Genomic DNA, 21,892 nt, shown 5'->3' on the forward strand with positions numbered 1-21,892 from the left:
AAAAGTTGAATCATGCAGACTGTAATAGCCACTCCTTTGGTTACTCATTGACCCTGGTCTGCCTGGAGTCTTGACATGTCTTAAAATCAGGAGTCACTGTCAAGTGTGTGACTGGGTCAACCATGCTCATATTTACCATCTTCACACCACCAGCCACCAGCTCTGCTTAAAGGGGTTATTTAGTACCTTGAGAGGAACCGAGGCCAGGGAAACAACTACTAATTTAGGAAGCCTAACCAGCAGGTAGAAGGACACATAACATTATAGGGGATTTAATGAAGAGCACAGACTGTATTACTGAATACTCTGGCTTATTTTAGCGTGCTCACTCACCACAGCAGTGTTTAGTTTCTCTTGCAGAATTTCACAAGTCCTAAAAAGTAAAACCCTCAATTTAGTAATATCTACTCTATTAATACAAAATGACTGTTTACAAAAAGTTACAAATGTTCTATTATGCTAATATATTTGACGCTGTTACGGACAATGATGTTGTCAATATGAAGTTTATGAACTAATATATAACCAACAGCAAATGTACGGCACCAACTGAATGAAGTTTAATTCCTAATCGCAGAAATACTTGTTGTCAAACTGCACTAAACTGTAGGTCTTGAAACAGCAATGTTGCCAGTATATAGCTTTACATATGTAGCAAAAACCAATTACAGCCAAGCTCGATCCTAAAATAAGCATTGGGGCAAGAAAGCCAAACTATAGCAAAAGTAACATGTACATGAGACATACCTTAGAAAAAGATAAGATGGCCTCAGGAAGTGAAGAGGAGATAATACAGAAAAAAGAAGAAGTTGAGGAGGAAGAGGGCAACCCAAACAGACTGTCTGCCAGACAGGAACTGCCTTTCTTAACTCTACCATCAGTATAAGCGAACAAGAGGCAAGGAGGAGGGGGAAAGTGGGTTGTAAGAGCAGAGGAGAGGGTCAGTATAGACAGGAGAAGGAGGGTTTAAAATAAATGCCAACGAGTAAGGTAGCCCCCCTCCCATTGCTATGCCAGCTCCAACCTAGCTGCCTGAAAGCTACAGTAAGAGATACTACTCACGCAAATGACGACCCAACGTTACAGCAGATGATGGTGTACACACACCAGCATGAAATGAGAAAAGTTGAGAGTAAGCAGAGCTCTTATCAGTGGAGGCATGGCCCAACAAAGGGAGTGGTATCACAAAGGTATATTAAGGTAGAATCAGCCCCTCCTTCACAGTGTCAGCACAGACTCTACTCAGGTTACTCATGACTCACTTTTACCACATTTTAATGCTATGCGATGCTCCATTAAATTTAGTCTGCAAGTCCAATACAGATCAGATTATTAAAACATGTGATGTCACCATTCTGCACAACTAGTATCATCCGTACAGTACGTAACCTGGGCTGTAATGTTTTCCAGACTGAGAGGAGACACAAGTGAAGCCGAGCCAGGTCCACTTGGCCCGACATCGCATTAGCATGGTTAGCATGGTTAACATGCCAGTTGACTGGGTTTCACAGCAGAGACTCCGTTCTGGACACAGAAGCCCGAGCACATTCCACAGAGCTTCATTATGGATACAGCACAGCCCGCTGTTTACACTACTGCAGCCAGCTCTGTGCCTGGCAGCAGCAAAAACACACCCATACAAGTGAAGAGGCAGAGACAACGCAACTGTCAATATTTAGAGTTCATACCAAGTACGGCGTTTGATAAAAACCCACCATTCAAGAGATGTCCAACAGACGGGTGCACTTGACACTGCAGTCTCAAGGTTCTAATTCTGGTCCCAAAAAAAGGGGAAGTTAATAAATGTGTGAACTTGTGTTAGGTCTTCCTGTGTTTAAGATGTACAGGCTCTAATTTCTTCCTTCAGACATTTCCCACGATGCAGCTGATTTTTATTGCATTGACATCAACACAGAGAGACATGGATGTACTTTTACAACTTCAAATTTGCACATCAAGTGGTACAAACTGGATCAGACATCCATTTAGGATGAAATGAAAACTAGCCGAATCATAATTTAGATTTCACCACATGTTTCTCTCAGATCTTCCATAAATAAAATGGAGACATATCTGAAGGCTTCAGTAAATATGTGCTGCTGATGTCAGAACAAAGTTTTACTGCGGCTCTGGAGGAGGAGACCTCAGTCAACAGATGTTAGTCCAGATGGTTTACCCAAGAGATGTTAATCAACTTAGCTCTCGCGCTGAACTGGCTTTAACCCTGTTAGAAAGATGCTGCTGCGCCAAGACAGAGCTATGCTAAAACACGAACCTCCAAGCTAGATGAAATGCATATTCTGTGGAGACGGACTGTAATGTCCGAGAGGGCTCGCATCAAAATACAATACATCAGCTGGTCATTCCTCTCACCAAAGTTGTTGGAATACATTCCTATAATTTAGAGGATATGAGCAAAACATAGAAGACAGAAACTAGCAGCTTGAGGGCTGCCTTTGTTCGCTGAAAACTGCGTGCTAGGCATGCTCTGGCCCATCCACAAACTACACAAACACACAGAGGTGTGTCAGCCTCCTCTGCCAAGGGAACATACCGTGACACACAGACTCCATTGCAGAGCACAGCCTAGCTCCCCAGTGACCAAAAATGGAACTACAATAAAATGAGGAACTCATAAGAGACACCCAAGCGCTACATCTTTAAAAATGAGCCTCCCGAATCATTCTTTGTAAGGAGAGGCATGAACTTTTGGAGATTTCAGCATATATTAGCATATTTTTTCACATGCGATAACACTTCTGTTTGATGTGCAAAGTAAAACCTAGAGAGACCCGAGTTCCTGAGAAGCAGGCAGCTGCAAGAGGGTCACAGATCTACTCCTGCCTACCTAAAAATGAGCTACATTCAGATCTGACAAACTGCCTATTTCAATTAAAACACAGTCCGGCTTATTAATCAAGCGGCATTCTGTTAGCCCCAATGTCCGCAAGATTAAATATGACATAGCAGGGCACAGCTGGGCTCAAACAATGAGGAATGGCGGTAGGAGTGTCGAGAGAGATAGCGAGTCAAACTGGGAAGAGTGTGTGTGTGTGTGTGTGTGTGTGTGTGTGTGTGCACGCGCACGCGCGTGTGGCGCAGCAGGCAAATCCTCAGAGGCTAGAATGTGGGTTGACGCAGATTAAGGAGCCTCCCTTCCTCCCAGATGAATGGTGTGCATTTTAATTACACAAACGCTGCTCCGCATGGGGCTCATTACAGGAGAGAGAGCGGGAGAGAGATAAAAAAGAAAAGGGGACTGGGAAGATTGTAGTGGCAGAGGAAGGGATGAAAAAGACAGGAAAATGAGAAATGAAAGGGAGGGGGACGCGGGGAAATGAGGGTATGAAGAGGAAGCCATTTGAAGAGTCAACAGCAAAAGGAAGGACAGATGTTTGCATTTAAATTGTGGTATTTCATAGTCAAAATCAACATACTTTTTTTTAATATAAAAACTGAGACAGCACTAATTTTACTCAGAGTTTTGGTCATTCAAAGTCCTGAACGTTAACAGAGGCAAAACTCACATATCCCTGACAGGACATCCTGCCCGCTTGAGCTCTTATCACTGCTGACCACTGCATGGAGTGAATCAATGCTGCCTACTACCCAACACATCTCTTGTTTATTTAGCCCTCAGTTCATTTCAGGGAGTGTGTCCTATCAAACGTAACAAAACATATCTTTTAACAACCTGCAGGGGGTGATGTCGAGTCGCGTGTGAGAGCTGAGCACACCCCTGGCTTCTCTCTCCTAGGGGCTGGTGGGGGTACACAGAGCAGGCTTTATCTGCCAAGGTTCATAAATGCCGAGGCATTTGCTGAGATACGAGCTGACACCAAAGTGAAACTAACAGGATGAATATCAGCTGCAAGAATCTGTCTGTGCAGCAGGTTTACCTGTGTTCCCTGACCTCCTTTTCTGCATCTCCCGACTCTCATTCCTTTAATTTCCTTTCCTCTTGCCTATCTGATGTGTTGCAAGGTGCACGCCGGCTGATATGAATTCCTGACGTGCCGCAGCTCGTCTCCAAAATATGTGGGAAAGAGTGAGAGATGCAGAGAAATGTGAGGTGCACATGAGCTTAGAGAAGAAGATAAGAGTGATAAGGAGGGACTAAAGGCAAGATGGGACAGATGAAAGAAAAATAAATACCAGATGTTAGACAAAGAAATCTGCACATAGTCTAGTGTTGCAACGATTGCCTTTTCTTTGTCGTGCATGATCGTAAAGGAGGAGTCTTTCGGTTTTGGTCTGTCGGTTGGACAAAAGAAGCAATTTGAGGATGTGTGGGAAATTGCGATGAGCATTTTTTCATATTTTTTTCATATTTTCTAGATGATTAACCCTGAAAATAATTGATGAAGATGAACAGTTGTAGCTATAACCCAGTTGTTTTTGAGTATCAGGGAGTATCTGTATGTGATACTTGAAAAATAAAGATGTAAAAACAATTTTAATGTGAGGAACAACCTTCAGCTACTGGTCTGCGTGCGAGTGTGCGTTGACATGAAGTGAAGGCCTTTCATGTTCTGTTATGAGGGAGAGGTGGCCTGTGAATGTGACACAAGCTGACAGACCATCATGATGAATCCCTCTTGTTGCTTCCACCAGAAGGAAAAGAGAAATCAGGACAAGATGGGCGCACATGCACTTACACTTTCCTCCCCTCTGGGCTCGTGTTAGACAGCAGCAGGCCTGTGCCTGTGTTCATTTGGAGCGCTTCGGTGGGCACGCAAAATTAAATCACACCAGAGACCCACACATACAGGTGCACCAGTAGAACAACAGCACTGCACACAGGTGCCTCTCAGCTAGGCTGCCTGCACATACCAAAGACAGACCGAGGCATCCAGGCTCACTATAAATACATTCCTGCCTGACCCAGACCTGTGGGAGCACAGACCTACAGTAGATGATGGATGGCTGGCCGGTCAAAGCAACAGTAGGACATTACAGACCACCCGCCCAAGCCTGTACCAGGAATTATATTACATTTACAATACAGATGTTCCTAAAGACTAATTTCCCTGATGTTTGGACTTAAAGTGTAAACAGTTTCAGTGGTATTATTGACAGGGTCGTTGTCTCGATGACAATTGGATTGTGTCCGTTTTCCTCAGAGTCTACCAACTACCAACAACATGGATCAAAACATGAGTTTTTTTTATTCATTTAGTCTATAATAGAGACATTGAAAGCAGATAGAAATGATGCCAGGCTGCCATTTGACTCAGAACAGTCAAAATTGAACCCACTTCAACAATGTCCCCAAAAATGTTGCAACTATTACATCTTATCCACAATAGCTGACTGCCTTTTTTAAAATAAATAAATAAATAAATAATAAATAAAATAATGGTAAGAATTGTAACCGACTAATATTTCTGCTTCCAATTAGTGAGGGTAGTAACGTTTAATCGACTACTTGATTAAACAAAGTACATCCCTTTACAGTACTTGCACGCCTCTACATGGTGGAGATGGAGATCCGAGGTTGGAGTTTCCTTATGTTTAGATCAATGGAGTGTTCCTGCTACAAATGCCATTAAAAGGGAAATGGCACTACAGCCTACACTTGCAATTAAGTCATAGAATACGACTGCTGACAAAGCAGCTTATGCTCCACTCTAAACTATTCAATACAATTATAGCAAGCTGTTCAGACACACGCAATCCAAAACTTAATACAGCACTCAAGTCAAGGAAAGAACATTGTACTGCAAAGTGACTGAATGCCCCGTTGAACAGAAAATGATTCCTGATGAAAGACGCTACCCTCGGGATTATGGTCATATTGGTATGACTTAAAGCACAGTGTAGCCTCACGTTGCCTCAGCATGACAATATTCTCATCAAGACAAAATGACACTTCTGTGCATGCAGAGCAAGCTGACACACATTTTAAGCTCCATGACAGATGCTGCAACAACAAACTTTGACTACATAAAGCAAAGAGCCCTCCTGCTGGTTAACACTTACTCTACGTATGAGCTCATCTTCCCCAGTCTGATTGCAGCCAGGAAACCTTTGTTGCGTACCATCTCTCACTCACCATGTTTCCTAACTGTGTCTACACAGACGGCTTCTGAAAACGGTAAAATGGAAGGCGGCAGCTGTTTGTAGCATCAAATAAAGCTAGTTTATATCAACTGTATATTACCAGCCCAGCAGCAAATGGCAGACAAAGTTAGCGACTAGCTGGAGAGGCAGTTACAGCTAGAGACCAAAAACAGAGCTATAAGAGAGTAAATATTTGACTTACATTCGTCTGGTTGCCAGAAACATGACCATGTTGCTATGTATATCTGCTGAATGTGTAAGTAGGCCACTGATGGCTAGCAAGGCCGCTATATCAACTTAGAGGTGATAAATGTCAGCGCTATGTTGACAGCTTGTTCTGCTGCCCACACATAGCCAAGAAATAATTTAAAGGAATAGTCCGCTCGAAGTCAGAGGATACCACTCTTATGTTTGCAGCGAGTGCAGAGTGTGAGCTAAGAGAGGGTTAGCCTAGCTTAGCACAGAGTCGGAAGACAGGAGCAAAAGCTAGCAGAGCTCGCTCTAAACATAGAAAATGAGCTAAAAACTCTCCAACTTGTTTTTCACATTATTTGTGTGCAACAACACGTGACACCACATGTGAATTAGTGAGCTTAAAGATGTGTTGCGTCTTATTTTTATTATCCAGTCTAAACACAGCCTGGATAGCCGTTTCTCCCTAGTTTCGATCTTTAGGTTCAGCTAAGCCGAGCTAACCACCTCTTGGCTCAAGCTCCATATCTGACACATAGACGTGAGAAGGGTTTATTGATCTTAATATCTTAATCTGGGCAAGAACATTAATGAACATATTTTAGGGTAGCATCAATGCTTTTAATAGAACAACCACTTTAATATTCACATACTGAGAAGATTGGCTTCACCCAAATCTATTAAAAAAAAAACACATGGCCTAACCGATTAGCTGACATGGATCTTAATGAGCCTTCTCGCAAGGGTGTGACAGTTAACTATTCACAAGCTTGACACATCTTCTCTGTTCATTTCCACTGAGGAACTAACACCTTTTAAGCCTGTTGATGAGTCCGCTTTCCTGTAAGTTACTGCATCTGACCTCAGCATGTATGTATAAATAAGCTGCAGTCTACGATGTGTCAAAAAGAAGGTTTCAAACATCCTTCTCTACCTTGTAGGTCTTACCATTAAACACCATGTAATCAGGCATGAGAGAAAATAAGAGTAGAACATGCACTATATTACTTTAAGTCATTTTAAAAGACGCTGGATTTTCCAGACATTCAGCATCTACCCTTCTACTATATTCCCAATATACCATGTAACTGTATCTTCTAAAGTAGTCCAACTTCATAAACTGAACTCAAGCCACCGTGCATCTGTTATACATCAAGCAGCGATGCCTTAAACTGGATAATATGATTTCATATCACTTCTTAATTAGTATTTGTATGTCTTCTTCAATAACCGCTTCTATTGTTTGGTTATGGCTTGTGAGCTGTGTTTGTACTGTTTTCTAATCCTTGCTGCAGTGCCCGCAGGGACAATAAGCATCTACTGAACTGAATCGCTACATTTGAGTAAAATCATTAATTAAAGGATTGCTGAACGTATGAATAATGCATGAACATACCATAAGAACTGAGAAAAGTGAATTTGAAAGTGAGACAAGAGTATCTGTAACTCAAACAGCACCCTTCAAAAGATAAAAGACACTCTCCTCTCGCTGTCTCCCACCTACCTCCCCCTTCCTATTCCCCACAGTGAGAGGCTTACAGAGGAACACAGAGGTAGTTTGTGGGCGCAAAAGCTTTCCTGTGGTTTACACGTTGCCCCTGTGGTTATTTTGAGCATCTGTGAGCTTGAAGCGGTGGTGAAAGCACTTTAAAAATGTTTCGGTACTGTGGGCGGATTTATTAAAAGACAGTATGACCCGTTGCTTATTTTGGAGTGTTTTGTTGGACTGCAAACAAAATCAAAATGTGTTTGGTACTTTGAATAACACCTAAACCAGAGCTACAATGAAAATGAATGGCCATTATGATCAATTAGTCATTTTGGTTATTTTTCAAGCAATAGAGTCAAATATGTTCTGGTTGCAGCTTCCTAAGTGTAAGGATTTGCTGCTTTTCTTTGTCATTAATGTTTGTAAGAGTTTTTTGCTCTGTAAGTTGGACAAAGAGTCAATTCAAAAGCATTTTGACCCCCACCCTTTTTTAAAAAAAAACATTTTATAGACTAAAGGAGTAACTGATAAATCATTAAATATAATAATGCAAATAATCATGAGTTGCTGCCCTAATCTAAACCAAGTATAAACACACAAAGGTTTAGCAGTAGTGGAAGGAAAACTATCGAGTGAAATATTGTTGTTAAATTTATGACATTCGCCCGTTCATCAGCAGTGCTGTTAGACAGGAAATCCTTAGCATTTGTCCTGTGGGGATGCCACTCCACTTGCTACGAGACAAACTCACTTTACTGGTGTGATTGAGGACAGCATGCTGCAACATGCTGCAACATACTGTCTACACCGGCTGGGGCCTCCTCTTTAGAAATCTTTGACTACAATTCTTACTTGTCAAGGCACTATTTCCAAAGTCAAGGATCAATATTTGAGCTGCTTTCCTTTGCTTGCTTCGATCGTTATTCAGCTAATAAAAGTGTCAAAAAAATGGACGGCCAGATGGATGGATGGACATTTTTCCACCCTTTCCCTTAATCAGTTCTGCCTGGTTCTGTCTTTTCTGGGTTGAAGTAGGTCACAGCACCAGAAACAAGCTGCTCTTTGTCCCCCTCCGGCAGGACAAGGACAGAGGGAAGAGGATGGAGAGGAGGGTTTGTGAGGTCGGCAAAGCAGGCCAAATCATTCCACTGGAAAACAGTCAGCTCCGAGTGGGTGCCAGAATCCGCATATGTGTGTGTGCATGTGTGTGTAAACTCCTGTTAAGCTCACACCCCTATAAACCTGTGGAGTAGTAATCCTGGACCTAAGCATCACTGATGCTGTCATTAACCCGAGTGGGGTCTAGATCGGCTCTCTGAATGATCCTCTTTAACAAGCCAGATGCTGATTGTAAATCCAACTGAAGCAAAAGCGATCTGAAACTAACACACACGCACACGCAGACACACACAAACATATACTAATGCTCACTTTCGCTCACATGCGCACACTCACTTGCTCTCCACCCCCTCCAACTTCTCAATGCATCAAAGGCCTTCATTGTGGTGGCTTTATTTCCCAAATAGGGCAGCACCAGCAGTGTGATTATTTAAACCTGGGCCAAGGCCAGAGGAAACCTGCTGGGCACAAACCCATTTCCTAATAAAACATTGGTGTGTTATCTAAGCCTGCAGAAGAAATGACATTTAGGAGCCAATTAGAGGAAAGCCTGAAAACCCATGCAGGTGTATTTGAAAGGGCATCTGTCATTGAAAGAGCTCCATTTCACATGACAAATAAGCATTCATTGAGCTGGAGCAAAGGGACACTATTTGTACAGCCTTTTCAAATGCTGAAGTTGATTCCTTTTTTGCGTTACCGATTATATTTTGCAAATACCGTGGCATCTTTATCGTCTATGCTTAACTGTTGTACCAACTGTTCTCCTATTACGGCTTGCATCAGAGGATCAGCAGCAACGCATCATGTGAGCTGTCAGTCACTGTCAGACTCAGTGCCTGGAGGAGAATCTCACAAAGTCATCAGGGAAATCAGTTTATCAGAGGATATTGGAAGGCTGATAACAGCTTTAGTGATGCGTGCATAGTATAAACTGCGAAGCAGCTTTGATTGATTGATTGATTTTCTAAGAAAGAAAATGCTAAATTCTCTGATTCCAGCAACTTACATGTAAATAATTTCTGACACTGAACCTCTATTGACAGTAAAATGATTATCTTTAGGTTGTAGACATTTGATAACTCGTACTTTCATTTCATTTTAAATGACAAATTTGGCTTACAAATATGTGAAATGAGACAATTGAGTTAAAATGTGTAATTTGTGGCATTCCGTTTTGTGAAATAATCATGATCTCAATATTGACCAAAATACATCTGGAAGATTGTTTTTCCCTACAAATACACGATACAACGTATGCTATAACTGCTTCATTTCTTCATTGGCCAAATCTGTAAAACAGCGAAAAAACATCAAGAAAGGAAAAGACCACAAGCAAATCAGTTCCTTACTGCTCACATTAAGGAAGTCACCAAAAATAGGACAGGATGAGGCACATTCACAAGTTAGTATGACTAGCATGATGTCTGTGACCTACAGTGGGCTATTGTGTTGGTTGACCACTACAACACCAGAGAGGTCACGCAGGGCACTTCCTGCCATGAAACTGCCCAATAAAAAGGGGCTCATTGAGCTCAGCTGACAAAAAGCAGGACAGAGGAACATGACTGATGTACGCGGTAACTACTTTGTATGATGTGCTCGTCTATAATTAAAACTACACAGTTCCTGACCACAGCAAGGTTTTGCTTGAATCCAAATTGGTCTAAATATGTTTTTTGGCGAGAAGGTCTATATCCACATAAACACCGGTTCCAGAGACCTACAGTAGCTGTTCGGATATCGACCCTGCAGGCTGTTGTCACGGAGCGCTAAACCCATGAGAGATGACATGACGGTTGGCTGAGTGTGGAGCTGTCGCTGCTTAGTCAGCTTCCCCTTCAGAGCTGTCTGTCCACACCGGCAGTCTGCGATCAGGAGCGTGCATGAGTGTTCAGTGTGGCTGTGTGTGTGTGTGTGCTTTATTTGTGTGCTTACACCATATGTTTCAAAGCCCTGCAGCACTTTCATTTTAAAGCCAAACAGATGGATAAATGCTGGAGGAGATACAGGGGATTCTCTCAAGCCTTCAGATGCTACATTGATTCCGTGTGAGAGTTATATGCATGTGTCACACACAAGAGACTTATCATCCAGCGCAGGCCTGCCCCTTGTTGCATTAAGCCGGGGGATACTGAAGATGTAATTCGCCACAACAGCTTGCCAGGTTTTTGAGCTCAAGTGAAGAGGAAGTTAACTTGGGGGGGATTTTTGCAAATGGGAACTTCCAAATCCAGACTGACATTACACTTAACTGTAGTCCAGTGAGTAAGCATTAAATTTCCATCTAGTTTGGAGACTTGCCACGGTATGTAAGGCCGAGATATCCTAACTTTTAGCCCTTAGCATGGGCCGAGCTCCAAAAACACTGGATTCTACACTTCCCGTATTGCATCTCAATAGGATATTTTGTTAGAACCTCCCTGCCTACTAAATGCCCAAATGTTTCAAAGATCTACACCCCTGGTTTGTAACCTAGTCGAGATAACCTTTTAGGGAACAGTTCAACACATATTAGTACATACTCTTATTTGCGTATTAGGCGAAAGGGTTGTCACCACTCTCGTTGCTGTATGTATGTAGCTGGAGCCAGTTAGTTTAACATTAGGACTGGAAACGAGGGGAAACAGCTAGCCAGGTTTAATCCAAAAGTGATAAAACCAACATTCTAGCACCTCTAAGGATCACTGGTTAACTCATTATATCCTGTTTGTTTTATCCGGATGTAAACCAAATTGTAAGGCAAATACATACATTTACATTTTGGTCTATTTATCAGCTCTGCGATAACTGGCACATAACACTCTGCACATGACATTAATTGATCCATGTTAAGTCGCATTCGGAAATTGATACTTCTGAACTGCTGAACAAGCATCTGCCAACGTGAGTTGTTCAAAAACTTTCGTTTTAGTAAACACAAACAATGTTCTCAATGCTCATGTTCATGTGTAGAGACCCTGGTGATACTACGAGCAAAGTTTGAAGTCAGCATGCTAACCAGCTAACCTCTAGCCAAACTGATAATAAACAACACTGGCTTCTTTTCTTCTTTTTTTTCTTTTGTACATTCAAAACCGGAACTAGTTCACTGGTTATAATGAAATATGTACAGCATAATTTAGAGGAAGCTGGAAGTTGACTTATGTTGACAACAATGCTGACTGGTGAGGCTCTAGTGCTAGTAGGCGTGGAAAAATTAGGTTACAAACTGTGTCCCTGATTCAGTGAAAAAACTACCACTTATGCATAACAACCATCTGTGTCACTGTCTAATATGGAGAATGTAGAGGAGTTATCACACATCTACATGTGAGCTGTCTGATGTTTCTTCTGGTGTATAAACAATGAACCAACCTAAATTTAGACTTGGGTGAGTATCTAGGCTACATCAGATCTCATTTGGAGTTGGTGAAAAACTACTCTGCCCACGCCCACTCTAGGAGTGACATTTCCATCGCTGCAGCTGCTACGCTGACAGGACTCTGGGGAATCACTTCACTTCAAATGATGCTACTAAGGCGACAGTAAAACAAATCAGTGAACAGTTACTGTGTTTGCAGACATGAAAAGGAAATACTGAAAGGTACTGCAGCTCAAAGTCAGTAAGGAGAAGTCAACTTTGGAGGCTATTTGACATTCATGTCTTGTTGGTGCAGGCCCAGAGCGCTGAAGCAGGGAGCAACGCTTGGCAGCGCTGATAGCTGAGGAGGGGAGGTCAATGAAAGTTTGCCTCAGAACATGCCACGGCATCTTAACTGCAAAGACCACATAACTAAAGGGAGGCACAAATGACATCAAATCCATGTCTAGCATAAGAAAAGAAAGCTTTTTTTATTCAATTTCCAATTCTGACTTTTATTACTGACTGGAGTTAAAAACCTGATGAATGCCAGCGATCAAGCGTCACAATCAACTTTCATCCAAGTCTTCCGAAAAGGCTAATCTGCGCTCCTGCAAACTCCAGTCGGCTTTAAACTGTCAATAGATTGCAGCCTGCAGCTTCCTATGTGGTTCACCACAGGAATGGAGGGGAGTGGGGAGAGAGAGGGTGGGGCAGTGCAGTGTTTAAGGAGGATAAATTCTGGCTGAGGACCAATCCCTGCATGTGGGCCTGATCTGCACCGACGCCCTGCCTGTGAGCAGCGCTAGGCTGCTCCCAAGGAAGTGTCTGGAGATCGCAAAAAACTGAGTGTGCGACCATGATTTCGAATCATAGCAATAGAGCTGTTATAGAGAACCTGACCCTGTTAGGAAGAATGGAAGGACTGGAAGAAACAAACAATAAAAGTGTGGGAAAAGGGTTAAAAAGAGGGGCCTGTTAGTTGGTGGAAGGTGCTGCTGGCTCAGCGCTTGAGAAGAAGGAGTCCTCTGCTAAAATTACATGTAGGTTTCGTTGTCCTCTCTGGGGTCTGAGGTTGAGGACTCCCTGCACCGACTCACTTCAGCTCTTTGGGAGGAGCTTCAGGAGATCCAAAACTGCATTTGAACCATTTTAAAACTTTGAACACATTCAGTTCCCACCAGCAGATGAAGGGAAAATCCCCACCCATCAGCACCACCCGTAAGGACCGAGAAAACAACACTGGGCAAGTTTGTGTGCCACATTTTCACCCATCTCTGCTAAAACGATGACAGGATTTACAACCCTGTGACATGGTAATTACACTGGGTTGTATAACACTCCTTTTTTAAGCAGCTACTTTAAGGAAAGCCCTTCACCCACGTAAGCCGAGAAGGTATCCATAAATATTGACTGGATATAATATGACCAATATTCTCGACACCAAGATGTCAACCAGAGAACTGGGCTTCTACCCAGATGGAGATGTTTGATTCAGGTGTGGAGCCAACATGATTGTATCGACTAAGAAACTGCAAACCTGAGCCAGTTTGAGTTGTCCTGTCCTAAGAATGAAAAGTTAACTTGCTGAAGTTAACAGAGCCGTATCTCTTATCTGAGCATCTTTCTGCAAGAGATTTATCATCTTTGACTTTATGTATTCAGGGTTTTTTTTTTTAGCACCCAATGAACTCGACTCCTTCAGCGCATTACATGTACGTCCTGCTAAACTTAACCTTACAGTTGCCAGGGTAAAACTCGAACCCTCATAACTATCGAGAGCTTTCCTCCTGATTTGGATTGCACTGCACGTTTTTACACCGCCAAGGAGGGTCTGCATAGTTGTTGGAATTACACAAGCAAGCAAGAATTTCAAAGCGTTGAGGGAAAAAAAATAATAGCAAGGGAGCAGTTATCTAGAGAGCCAGGTTGTGCCGAGCTCTACACATCCTTCCTGTCACCACAGCCTGCCCTCAGGCATTAGATTTTCTGCTGTCACCAAGCTTGCCTTTAATTCACTGAGTTAAGCTCATCTTTATGGGCAGGAGGACAGCAAAGCTCCCCTGGATTCATCTGCAGCTGTAGACGTGGGCAGACACAGCACTGGTGTGATGACAATCAGCTGAAAAGAGGGCTGAATTGGCTGCAAGTGGCTTTAAATGGGGGCTACAGAGGTTGGGTGTTTTTGATCAGAGCAGCCAGCTGTTACCAACCCCACCTGCACTGGAGGTAGTTATGCAACCCTGACAAGTCACCGGGATGGAAATCAATAGTGTCTCATCACATGTCAAAGGAGGTGATCGGTGGTCAAAATGCACACATTTCCTGCCTGTTTTTGAGCGTGAAAAAGTTGCAGGAGCCCTGTAGCTTGTCTCGTGCGGAGTTACGTGGGGAGATTGTGAGGTGAAACTCGCCATCTAATGCTGCCAGCGCATCGGACACAGCTCGATTTCCCCACAAAGACCCGTTTTCCTCTACAAATAGCAGCAAACACACATGTTAATGAGGCTAATTATCGCAGCGAGCCTGGTGCCAGCGGCTCCTTGTGTCAGCACGCGGGGCCTTTCCGGGCAGTAACCTCGCGCTGGGCTCAGCTCAACCTGTGTAACTTAAGCTACCTGGACGGACCGCCGACCCAAAACAGACAACCACGGTGGAAAAACCTCGTTGAAAAACCTTATTTAGCTGAATAAAGACCCAACTCCAGCTTTATCTGTTTGCGCTAAAAGCTTACACACATACACACACACATACACACACGCTGTGTAAATGTTGCGTTCACGGCGAGCGAACTTACCTAAATCATCCATGTTGGCCGGAAATCGTTCCAAGGAACCGGACCGGTCCTCCTCTGTCGATCACAGCGGGACGAGAAGCAGCCGATTCAGCCCCCAGTCGCCAAATCTCCGATCCCAGGTCTCGCTGGCTGGACGTAGCGAAGTTTTCAAGTTCCCCTGCTGCTCGACGAGCCTCGAACACACTTACGAGCACACACATACCCTCCCTGCTGCCCCCCTGGAGTCTCCACCAGTCCACACATCCAGCCCCCTGCCTGCCCACCAGCCCCTACACACAGGGACCGGCGGCATCTAGCGGCAGAGGGCGGTACTGCAGCACCACAGCTGGAGTGTGCGGTTGATTAGTGATTTCAGAGATGCACAAAGGAGTCGAGATGTTCACTCTGTGTATGTAGTACATCTAGCTTTCAAATGAGCTCTATTTTGTTAGATTTTATTTACGTTGTTCATGCAGTTCTTTGTCTATTTTTTCTAACTGCTTGATCATTTGTCTCTTCCCTCCTGGGCATCTATAGTCCTATATTGTCTTGTTGCAGCTAGTTGTTGTTCACACCAAGACAATCTGATGGTGCACACACAGTTCAACCGGCGTGTATGGGTTCTGTCCGCTGAACTGTTTGTTTGCACTTGTAAGTTGAAGGGTAACAACAATCTTACACATTAAGAGTGTGTTTACGGGTCTTGGGGAGTAGTATGTATACGTGAAACGGGTAGTACAAAGCCTTTTGTGGCTCCAGATGAAGCTGCTTGTAATCTGATATATTGCCCCCAGTGAAGTCTTTCAGTGGCTGAGTTGCATTGTGGGTTGGTATTGTCTTATAGTATCCTGTGGGCTCGGTGCAGGCCCCCCTCCTAACTGAGATCATGGATGCTCAGAAGATGAGTACCAATGATGTTCTTGGGGGTTTAATCACCCTCAACAGAGTTATGCTGAAGAGCAAATCCACGCTCAAAACAAACAAGTGGTAGCATGTCTCCAAAGTAAACGTTAAGTGTAGCTGTCATTAGCAGAGCATCTAGTGATGCATACTGAGAGACAGGAGTATTAGGATAGTGTTGGTGTTCATTAGATTTCTCTGCAACACAACTCATAGAGGTCATACCATCTAAACTTGTATTTATTTTAGATCAATTGAGCATTAAAGTTCTTACATATTTCACCTTTAAAAGCTGCTATAATTTAAATGATGTCAGACAAGAATTTTGCATCCAAATCTTTAATGTAACTCAGTTTCTCTTTAAGATATGACTTTGAACTATGATGAACACCAGCAAAAGACATTAGAATAGTATTATGTAACAGTAAAAATGTAAATGTAATGTGGCACTTAAAGAAGAGTAGATAAAAAGATAAATAAAAATAGGAAATGAAACAATAGAAAAGAACAAATTGACTCTTTAGGCCCTGCGTCCACTGTGATTGGTATCCCGACAATATCAGAACATAACTGGCCTAATAATGGCTGTACATTGAAGTATTTAGAGCCAGGGCTTGCCTCAGTGACCCCACATTCAGAACAAGTCTCTACTTCTCATGGAATATTAATCCATTACTTCCATTACTTCTCAATGGTGGATATAGACTAAATGTCACTTGAGAACTGTATTAAATCTCAATATAAAGCTCTGCGAGAGAGTGTTAATTGCAACCTCAGCACACTGTACAATGCTCCTCCTGATCAATGATTGGTGTAATATTCCTATAATTATCCTGCAGGGATTCAAAGTGTGTGTGCTCAGCAGCAGTGATATTTTCCTGGCCGTATCGTGGCTTTACAAAGGTTCTTATTTATTTTATGTCATCTCTTCAAGACCTCTGTGGAAGCTATCGTTCTTGTCTTGATTTATATGTAGGTTTTATAGCTTTGATCCGATGAGTTACTTTATATATGATATTAAGTAGGCCTATAGAATTTATTTTCACAAGGGCATGTTGCAGGATTTTGTCAGCATTATATCCTTTGTTGAGCACATTTGATTTATTACCTGTTTCTTTTTCCACAATTGCCACTAGGGGGCGCTCACACACAAATATATACACAGACTTTCAGTGTCGGTGAGAGCTACTAATCAATATGCAATCTTTTTGTCTATAGTTTAACATTGCTGTCCTCTTTCATTTTTTAAAAGCCTTTATGTTTCACAAACGTGCTGCTTGTTTTTTATCCCAACATGACATTGTTGATTCAAATGTATTATGTCTTAATTTGTTACATCTGATACTGATATTCTTATGACTCATATAAACCTCAAACCTCAACAGTGAACAAATAGAATATTTTAGAATGTTTTTGTTTTAAATGAAAAATGCTACAACCAAAAATTTGAGTACGACTGACGATGAATCTTCTATGAATAGATTTCCTTACCAACTAGATTTAATCAACATAGCAACATACTTGGCCGATAGGTCATTATCCACAGAAATGTTAATGCCAAACCACTTCATCAACTAATCACCAATTATGCTGAATCTTAGGTCTTTAGATCAAAATGGCAACAGAAATGTAAAACAAACTGATACACGAAGATCATCAGCCAGCAGAAGGGTCATTTGGTCTCTCTGAATAAGGTTAACTACTAGACGGATGTATAAGTTGCGATATTCTATAACACTGAAGGCTCTTGTCTAAAGATCAGAAGGATTTAACCAATAGCTTTAACTCAGTTTATTATCATTATTGTGGCAGTTGAGGTTTTCTTTTACCCTGATTTGTTAGTTGGTTATAATATGATGGTTTCAGCGTTCAACCAAATCATGCAATGTTTTTATTTCCTTAGCTAAAGGTGCAATATGTAAGAATTGGCCCACTAACAGCCGACTGCTGCTAACTGAAGCTGCCTTTTTAGCTTGTTAGCTTCTTTAGCTGTGCAGCTAGCTGGTCACACTGGGAGCTTGGAGTACCAGGGGAAACGGTGGCATTTAAACCACTAACACCAGAGCTTTTTTATGGAGATGGGCGGGGGCTAGCTGGTTAGCATGCTAGAATCAGAAGATATCTCTGCAACACAATATATAGATGTCGTAGCGTTAAGACGGTTATTTTCTATGACAGTTGCACACAGACATACTATAGCCTTATACGCTGTTCGATATGTGTAAATATAAAAACTTTTCAAAAGTGACTGTATCAGTATCAGAATTTCTTATTACCAATAGCAGCATTGGCACCAACAATCCAGTATCAGTCTGGCTCATATATTTACACATATTCGCTGAACAGGAACTGAAGAGTAGGAGTTGTAGCTCCATTGTAGTGACACATTGTTCAGGAATTGTAAAGCACTGTGCGTTAAAATGGCCACAGTTTCTTCACTGTCAGCCAATACGCATCTGAACATCTTTTAAAACCTTTTAAGCCCTTTTAAACTCAGTGTGTTTCTGTGTAGTTACAGAGTGCATTGTATGTCTTGTGTCTTCTCTCCTGTGTGGCTCCAGATAACTCCAGCAGAGAGCAAGATTCAAGAGAAGTCAGCGGTCCCAGGAGGCAGCCTCAAACAACAGGGGGAACACAGGAAACCTATTGTCATCTTAAGAAACAAACTCAACCAGGTGCTAACGCTCACAAAACCACAACATTTTGATTCTGACTAGATAGTAGCACAGAGTGTGAAAAAAAGCATAGTCAGAATCAAGATTTTGTGGGTTTTTGATTTGTGTTAAAGTCAGGGTTGGCCTTGTGTTTAATCAATAAAGCTGTTGTTCAGGGGTTGTGATGGTGAATAGTAGTTTAAAATTAGGGCTAGTAAATAGAAATATAAAGATAAGACAAAGACATGATACATTATTCATGTGCTTAATTCAAGTACAATCCCAATTAATACATGAATAATGTATCATGTCTTGATCAAGGCTTAAACAGACTCTGTCTCTATCTTGACCCCAGGCACATATAATACTTTATAACACTTGGTAAAATTTCATTGGTACAGAGATAAACAGCGATGTGAGAACAGAGTCAACAAGCTTGAGATGTGCAAGCAGGGACACAGCACGCAGCTGAGTTCACCAGAGAAAGAGAGACCTAGGTCAGATAGCCTAGAGGGTTTTTTTTTTTCAGAACAAACAGAAGAATTTTGCTCACTTCAACTACATCAATGAGCTGCACAACAGGAGCAACAAGTGGAAGAACTGCATGGACAAGAGGGAGGCACGTTCATGTCCTTTTAACATGCAGACAGTTTAACTTAGTGTGTGTTTAGTTTTATATTCATGGGTTTCTCCTACGGAGTGAAGTGTTGCTCCTGGAGGAAGAGACAAACGGACATGATGAGCAGAGTAAGAACCAGCTTCAGGTTCGAGAGGTGCGTCTCACTGCCTGACTTATACACATTATGCAGTGCTGTAAATATAACTGCGTCCTGGTTTATTTTCTGACAAAGTGTTTTGTTAATGTCTGTAGCTGCCTAGGATTATAATTACATATAATTATTGTGTAATTTTAGGTAGCTCACAAGAAAAAGACTCAGATCCAAGCTGTTTCCTAGCAACAAGTTTTCAGGTACAAACCATACACCTCCATGATGTCAGCTCTCATGGAACAAATAAACAACTTTGTCTGATAAAAAAAAAAAAAAAACATTTTGATATAACCCCTTAAATGTGGACGTTCACCACAAAACTCTACTCATGCTCATGATGATTGAAAGTAAGGTGAAGTTTCATACTTCGCAAAACATTTCTTATGACCAATATTAATCATACTGCGTATAACCATTCAGCAGGTCTCCTTCACACGCAAGTCAAAGTCTGTCTGATCAGACGGGGAGTGGTGCTGTCACATCCTTCAGCTTTTCACTGCAGTAAAACAGCCCCCCTGCATATTTCTGACAATGGCAATAAACAAGACGTGACAGCATCACACCCTGGTTCTTTATTCTATGTCAGTGGTGCCCAGACTTTTCCCCCCTGGAGGGCCAAAACTCAAATTTAACGGCGGACCGCGGGCCAAAAGCAAACACCAATCTTATTAAGATGCCAAATGGTACTTTATGGACGCCCTGAGAGGCAAGTGAGAAAAAAACGAATCCTGGTAATCCATTTTCTAAGTCTGATCTAAAAGGTTTTCTCTCCATTGTTCATAACTTAAGAAATACGTGCAAAAATGCTTTGCCAGAGTTCCCTGAGTTGACTGACTTCCTGCACAGTGTCACTCATATTATAAATGTCTTTTTTGGATTTTATTTTGCTTATCAGACCTCACGGTGGGCAGACTTTGGGCAGCCCTGCTCTATGTAGCATGCGGTGATTTCTTTATTCAGACCTACATGTAGAGTTTTTAGATTAAAGATAGACACACATTTTAATCAGATAAGTCGGCGGTTCTCAAACCTTTTCACATGAAGGACCCACAATTTAACACAAATTAGACCACAGATCCCCATGAGAAGATTTTCTCCCAGGATCCCTCATCTTTCAGATGTTTTATTACAGAAAGTGAATGTGTGTTACTTCTGGATGGAATTAAAGTGAAAATAATGTTATCACCCTCAAGGACTCAAGCACTTTGAGAACCAGTGGCAAGAGTCGTACCAAGACCACCGGTGTCACATCTGAGAGCAAAAATATTAAAAATGCATTAATTGTTTTGTGTTTTTTTTTTGTTTTTTTTGGGCCATGTGGGGGTTGAAAACATAACAGCTAGAATATTAGCAGCTTATAAAGTTGTTATGGTTGATGTGTTAGCAAACAGTTAACACTTCCAGCAGATACGGAGCAACGTTAGCATTCATTTCATGGCACCAGAATGTCCTGTATTCACTTTCCTCTCCTAGCCTCCATCCAACTCTCTGAAATGTGTGGCTCTTTAGCTGATGAATGCTCCCCTATATTCACCAGCTCGTTGTTGCTGTTGTTGTTGTTGAACGACATGTACTGTTTGTCGGCTAAAAAAAGATGCCTGCTGCGGCTGGAAACTGGGTCAATGAAAAGCCAAAAGAGTGAAAATGCTTCAGTGGACCTGAGAGTTTGGTGATTATTTTCTGCGAGTTTGTCACAAAAGATATCTTTCACATCACAAATGACATCTATTTCATAACCCTTTGTTGACATAAAGAGGACTGATTAGTGTCGCTTTAAACTGGCGACAGACAAGTTTCTTTGCTTTGACGTATCATTACGAAGAAAAATGTTGATTTCTCATTGTGATGGATATAGAACAATAACACAATCAGCTCTTAGATTGGTTCCCTCCGCATCTCCCTCCTTCAATAGCCACAGTTTGTGCCTAGGGACTGTCAAAACAGAACGCATGATGCGAGCTCACATGCCTGGGTTGATCCCAGCACTTATCCCTCACCATTCCCTACATTACTCCTCTCCAGAAGGAAATACTTTTTGTCTGGGGTTGATAAGCCGACCCCCAGCCCAGCCCCGCCCCTACCCTGGGCCCTCCAGCTGGAACACCCAGGGATTTTCTCACCCCGCCAAGGTCTGGCAAGCGGGGTAGACTAGGGTGGCGAGGATCACTCGGTGTCATCCTATTGTGTGCCTGTCACCCAAACTCCACAGTATAACATTACCCTGCTCGCATCATCGCAGCACTAAAATAACAACAGGGCTTTATCTCACTTAAGTCCTCTGTTTCAGTAGCCAAACATTTTAATGCACCCACACAATACACGCAGGCACACACACACACAAGCAATGCCACACACACGTTTGGATTGATCTCTTGGGGTTACAGAGGACCACCAACTGCACGTCCGCTATTGTCAATTACACACATTCACTACCTAACATGGAATTAAAAAGACCAGCTGGTATAGCAGTGTCATGATGACGTCACTTACAGGAATATAACCTCTTATGTGTCGTCCCTATGCGGTTTTCTCCCCCTCAGCATCTTGATAAATGCTTCAGAACAATCAGAATAAGAGGCAGGCTGC

The 21,892-nt window shown here is 42.2% G+C and overlaps 1 protein-coding gene across 2 annotated transcripts in view; it reads right to left on the reverse strand.

The window, feature by feature from the left end:
* Nucleotides 1–15,330, reverse strand: part of pxna (paxillin a) — a 29,693-nt gene extending 14,363 nt beyond the window's left edge. Inside the window, exon 1 of one of the 2 annotated variants that reach the window (XM_030420504.1) lies at nucleotides 15,004–15,280. In XM_030420504.1, coding sequence (XP_030276364.1) covers nucleotides 15,004–15,016 — 13 coding nt within the window. In that variant the 5' untranslated portion in view covers nucleotides 15,017–15,280. Of the gene's footprint in view, nucleotides 1–15,003 lie in introns of both variants that reach the window. The other variant, XM_030420503.1, reaches the window with a different exon arrangement.
* Between the last annotated feature and the right edge of the window lie 6,562 nt (nucleotides 15,331–21,892).

This window comes from Sparus aurata, chromosome 6, assembly GCF_900880675.1.
Source record: "Sparus aurata chromosome 6, fSpaAur1.1, whole genome shotgun sequence".
In the NCBI taxonomy this organism is placed as follows: Eukaryota; Metazoa; Chordata; class Actinopteri; order Spariformes; family Sparidae; genus Sparus; species Sparus aurata.